The 5,992-nt window shown below is 39.4% G+C and overlaps 1 protein-coding gene across 1 annotated transcript; it reads left to right on the top strand.

Moving 5' to 3' along the window:
- Positions 1-419: 419 nt before the first annotated feature.
- On the top strand, positions 420-3,187 carry erich2 (glutamate-rich 2). The gene is made up of 9 exons (XM_029453761.1): positions 420-759; positions 1,101-1,143; positions 1,337-1,385; positions 1,586-1,622; positions 2,061-2,149; positions 2,227-2,348; positions 2,519-2,576; positions 2,665-2,736; positions 2,813-3,187. Exons 1-9 carry the CDS (start codon positions 752-754, stop codon positions 3,010-3,012), a joined length of 678 nt encoding a protein of 225 aa, XP_029309621.1. The 5' UTR covers positions 420-751; the 3' UTR covers positions 3,013-3,187.
- Positions 3,188-5,992: the final 2,805 nt, after the last annotated feature.

The following is a 5,992-nucleotide window of genomic DNA, read 5'->3' on the forward strand; positions in this document are numbered from 1 at the left end:
CACAGACACACAGATTCAAGACTGGGAGCAGCTTTTTCGATGTATGCGCAGCTAATGTAGCAGTTACAGCTACTTATTGGATGAAAAATGACTGACATGGAGGGTGGACAGAAAGAGCTATGCTATGTGTTACAGGGGCCTGGGAGAGAAGCCTTTGAAATCTCTTATTTCTGAGCTTAATATTGTAAACTTGACTTTTTGTGCATTCAAATGTAGCCTCTTTTTAGTGAGGTTTTTTTTCTTTGACAAATTTCTCAAAGCAGCCAAAACAACTTTAGGGGATATAAATATAAACAGCAGACTTATTCATAGTATCATATTGATGTTTCATCAAACAATAAGACATGTACATGTAGCCTACAGTAGGACAACAGCTTTTATAACACCTGTATATAATGGGATAATCGAAATTTAACAACCCATGCAATGAACAGAAACACATAATTTACTTTTTAAAATGAAAATCAACTACGTACACACCTGCATCAATGCTTCTCCATAAAAGTCATGGCACAAAATTAAACAACAGTCTTTGGCCAACATACTTGTTTTTATAGTTTCAAGATTTCCGGCAGCACCTGAAGGCAACACTGACTCTGAGTAGCTTTGTCACTATGGTAACGCGTTGCAACCATCGTTTTCCCTGCTGGTTAACCATAGAAAGAGAAAACCTTATTCGACATTACAGGAAAGTTTTACAATTTAAAAAAATTGTGCATTTAATACAGTTGCTGTCGCTTTATCTTCCTCCATGAGCAGGTGAGTAGCTAACGTTGGTTCACAAAAACATAGTTAATGAATTACAACTCATTATGCAACATTAGCTAGCTGCTAACTTAAGCTAGCACTTAACTAGCTCCGCTGGTAAATGAACAACATGTTAGTTAATGACGTAGTCATTTATTTTAGTACCTCAATGCCTCAGCAGCTGTCATTGACTAAATAAAATAAACTGTAGGTTACAATAAGAGGTAAGTACACGCCGACGTGCCACATATAAACCTTAAATTCATATGAAAATGATTTGTATTATCTATGCTAATAATTCACAAACAATCAGAAAGCCTTGCATGATTTCACCGCTGTAATCTGATGTCCAGGTTAGAGTGTTTGGGGAAATCCTCCACCAGTCCAAAGAAACAGGTAAACACTGCACACTAAAGTCAAATGTTTTCTATTGTATTACTACACTCTATATATCATGCTGTTTTCTTTGTGGACTACATTGTTGATATTCAGTGTTGTTTGAATAGGTCACACATTGTCCATGCTTGCATTGCTACTGTACATTAACATTGTATGAATATTAAAATCCTTGTTATCTGTCTACATGCAGTTGGTAGCAGAAGTCACCTTTGCTCATGCCAAGACGCATAAACCCAATGGTAAGAAGTCATTCACATTTCACATCAGTGTACAACACATCACATTCAGAATTATTTCCTTTATGTTTTCCTCCTTTTTCCTCAGCTTTTTATGTCCACACATGGTAAACATTAAATACTATCTATTGTGCAAAAAACAATATTTAAAATCCATACAAGGGCTGATTTAAATGTCTTATATGTCTGTGGTTCTCCTGTAGAGTGCTCACCAAAGGAATCCATCAACATAATACCAAGGTCTGTACTACACATAGTAGGTGATCACTCAAACGAAATTTAACCTACATAGTTTTACATTTTAAAGGAGTAATACACCCACAAAACTGTAATTTGTACATCATTTACCTCTGTTACGCAAACTCTGCATGCCTACACGGTGAATGAAGATTATAAAAACAATGAAAAGTCTTGATGAATTGAAGTAAATGGGGGCCGCGTTTAACAACAGCAAAACTATATCAAAACATCCGTTTACAAACTCTCACACTGCTCCAGCAGTATAATCCAAGTCTCATTTTTATCCAGTCTTATGCTCACTACTTCCCAAACACATGCATTTTCGCAAAATCCTTCATATTTAAAACACTCTAAAACAAGTTGTTTTTTGTTGTTAAACGCGGCCACCATTTACTTCAATTCATCAAGACTTTTGTATTTCTTTAAATGTGATTTCAGGGTTGAAAAATGCACACAGTCGACTGCAGGGCCTGACCAAGATCTGACAATGAAAGACTTGAGGAAGAGCCCAGACTCACCACTAACAGGTGCAGTAGGTCATTGTGAAAATATGCAAAGTCATAAATGTCACAAGAAAGAAACTGATGGTGTTAATGGTTTTCAGAGGGAACAAAACATTGTCCTCCACCAGCTGAGCCTCTCCCCACACATGGAGAGGAAGAACAGAGCGAGGAAGAGGGTGTTGAGGATGAAGACATTAAGGCACCAGTGGAGCTGATAATGGAGGTAAAGTGACTGATCTCCATCAAAGACTCCACACTTCATGCTCTGCTGAGACGATGGGCTAAACTGTAGCAACTTCATTCTAATCCTTGGCTTTGGCTAAATCTATTTTTTGGATATACGTAGATGAGAGAAATTGAAATTGAAACTCAAGTGAAAATATATGGTTTCAGTTCCTCAGAGCTGTGATGGACAGAGACTTCCAGCTGGCCAGCAAACTGTGTCAGATGAGTATGTCGCCTGCATCTATCAACTGTATATCTGTCAGTCAATAAATCAGCCACCGGTGAAGTCAGACATTCTTCTCTGCTCGTTCCAGTTCTCATCTATGAACCAGACAATCCTGAGGCCTCTGAGTTTCTCCCGCTGATCCAGAAGAAGCTGTTGGAGGGTGAGTCGCCCTCTTTATTACTTACATATTGCTGCATATTCCAAAACACACCATGATTGTGTGTCCTTTCCATTAGAGCAAGAGGCCGAGCAGAGCACAGAGGAAGAAGAAGAAGAAGATGAGGATGACGACTCCGATGAGTCTGGGAGCGATGAGGAGTCATTTCCGAGCTCAAGATGCTCTTCATCGCGCTCCTCCTCACCATCAGATGATGATGAAGAAGAAAAGCAAGTAAACAGACACAAGCCGTGTCCTCCTTCTCACATCTCCCCCTAAATCTATTGTACCAAAACAACAGAGCAACTAATGCCATCTTGTTACCTTTGGAACATTGTGTTTATTGTAATCCACTGAACTATTTTCCACAGTCTTTGTTCATTTTGCAGAAATTGTGACAATTATGTATGTATTTTCATATTTCACCTGCAAATAAAATATGTAATGTGGACAACTTATGAACATGAAAAAATATAAAGCATAACATCACGTTTTCCCAACTGAGACACATTCAATCCCAACAAAAAGTACAGAAATCTCTCATGTGAAATGTCAAGGCCCATTAATACTGCACTATTAAACAGGGAGGGCAAAACAAAACTGTTATCAACGACTAACCCAACGTTAGAGAACTACGACTATAGACACTACAGACATATTATTTATCAGACTTTATTACCAGCCATTACACTGAGTGCTCTGCAGTGAGACTCAGAAACAAATCACGTTGTTGCGTGTGTCCACATCTTATATCAGTGTTTCAACATGTGTTTTTGTAATGTGATGCCTTAAAATGAAACAATTTGTGACCACTAATCACAACGTGTGTAGACCTGAGCTGTGTAGATCTGAACAGTTCAAACAAAGATCCCTAAAGAGGTTAAAGTATAAGTAAAACCTAGGGTCTCTGTGAGGTTGTATTTAGACACAGTAGTGTTTTGAGCTAAAATCTGATTTCAGCATGCTAACGTTCTAACATGTTGGTGCTAAGCAAGCGTGCTAACATTTGCTAGTTAGCACATAAAAGTAGAATGGCAATAGGAGAGCGCAGACCTCCCCCGAGGCCAATAGTGCATTCACGAGCTCCTCGGATAGTCACATTTCCAGAGTTGGGAAGTCACTCTTCCAATTTTGATATGTTCATGCACCAAGAATAGCTTTATAAATAAGGATGTGCCAGTGATTCAGTCTACGGGAGGTCAGGGAAGACCATCCACTAAAGAAGAAGAGGTGTTGTGTTTTACAGCTCGGAGCGTTTAAACAACACCTTGATATTTGTTTCCAAGTTGTTGTTCCGACTTGAGGAGGCGTATTTTTCTGATTATTCCGACGCCACATTAATGCCGCTCAACCTCGCAATGTTAAGCAAAGTGAAACATAATTTGTGTATCCACCGGGTCGGGTATTGAATCAAATCTACATAGCAAAATAAGTCATCATTAACATAGTGAAATTATTTGAATGACATTGAGGAGTCATCTTAGTCTATGAAAATGTTATATATAATATCATTAGTTTCACGCTGAGCAAAGCCCTCAGCCCTGCCAGACACTTACAGTAACACCTTAGACATCGTGAAAATATCTTTGAAGATGTTTCCCCTGAGGTTTGCTACTGACAAGTCTGTAAGTGTGTTTCCATTCTCTCAATTTGCTCATTAAAATTAAATGAAAAGAAATCCACAAAAATCAAAAATGTTTGTGCTTTTCTCAGGTGGACAAAGTTGATGTATGTACAAAACAAATGTGAATAAATCATGATTTGCATGAAGAATGGGACATGTTCGTCACAGTGATGAGGAGACTTAACGCTTCACAACTTGAGACATGAAACAAACATCAATGACCTTTTCCACCCTTGTTTTCCACCACTTAAGGTTTGACTGGCGCCCTTTTAATAATGCCATCTGAGCTGCTAACGAAAAATAATTATTTTATTTTTGCTGTTGTGGTTCCATAAATACAAAGTTACACCAAATGAAATCCCCATATCATCCATACTTGTATTACTTTTTGATAGGCATGCTTCAGCGGGACACAGAGATGAAAATGACGCAAAGCTATGTCCTATGACTCGTCATGTGACACTGACGCATTCGGTATTGTTGCCTCTGAGGGCTCCAAGTGAGTCTCTTTGATGTTGTGGAAATGATTAACGACGAATGTTACAACATATGTAAATCTCCACATATGCTTCCAAACATTTCCCAGCTTGTCACAGTTGCATCACGTCTCGCAGTGTAACCTTATAGGATGCTGCCACATGCAGGGAGTCAGACGCTTAATGTAGAACAATAGCACGAATGCAGGGAACATTTTCAAAGGAACCTGGTGTAATTTGGACATGGGCTTTGTGTTAACTACACTACATTTAAATTGAAATGACATGTTTTAAATAGATTTGGGGTTAGTTCAATTACCATAGTTTACACCATTCAGGTACATAGTGACAGGTGACACTTAAAATCGGGTGGGTGCCCTTTTTTTCCAGGTTTTTCAGCCCCTCAAAATGTCTGCACGTCCCTGCTTTTTCTATGGATGAGCCGGCATCCTACAGTATATGCTGAGGTATTATCACTTGGCAGAACTTATCTTTATGAGTGGTCTGCACGCGTGACTCGTCAAAAGAGAAGTATGAGCTCCATCTGATAAAGCCTGTGTAATTTGCAGTGACTGAATGAACATAATGGCCGTGCTCAGCCCCTTCACCGGACCAGAACACAGGCATGAGGATGACAATAAGTCAACGCCCGGCAGGCTGGATTCACTTTGATGTCTCAGTGTTATTGTCTATATCAAGGTTGTAAAAAGGAGTGCAGGTCAAAAATTATGACGCATGCAGGATTGTCATCACATGAAGGTGAATATTACAGTCAGTATGGATGGATGGATCATGGGCGCCGCTCTCTCCATCACTGGGTGCTTTTATAAGAAGCCCATTAAAAGAACTGAAATGTATAAATTCCCAAGGTATTGTTACTTAAACCCAGGAGCCAACTGTGTTTGTCATCTCAAGGTCAATCGGTATGTAGCCCACTCAGAATACATTCCACATTTACATTCACTGTGACATCCACCCACACCTGGAGACGCACTCACTCACTCACACACACACACACACACACACACACACACACACACACACACACACACACACACACACACAGAGGGGTGGGTATACGTCACTGGTGCTTTTCCTTTGGCTTTTTAGGCTTCTTAAAGTGGATTGTGGCTGTCAGAAGCACTCAGGGAAGCTTCAT

The sequence above is a fragment of the Cottoperca gobio genome, chromosome 17, assembly GCF_900634415.1.
Source record: "Cottoperca gobio chromosome 17, fCotGob3.1, whole genome shotgun sequence".
NCBI classification, from domain to species: Eukaryota; Metazoa; Chordata; class Actinopteri; order Perciformes; family Bovichtidae; genus Cottoperca; species Cottoperca gobio.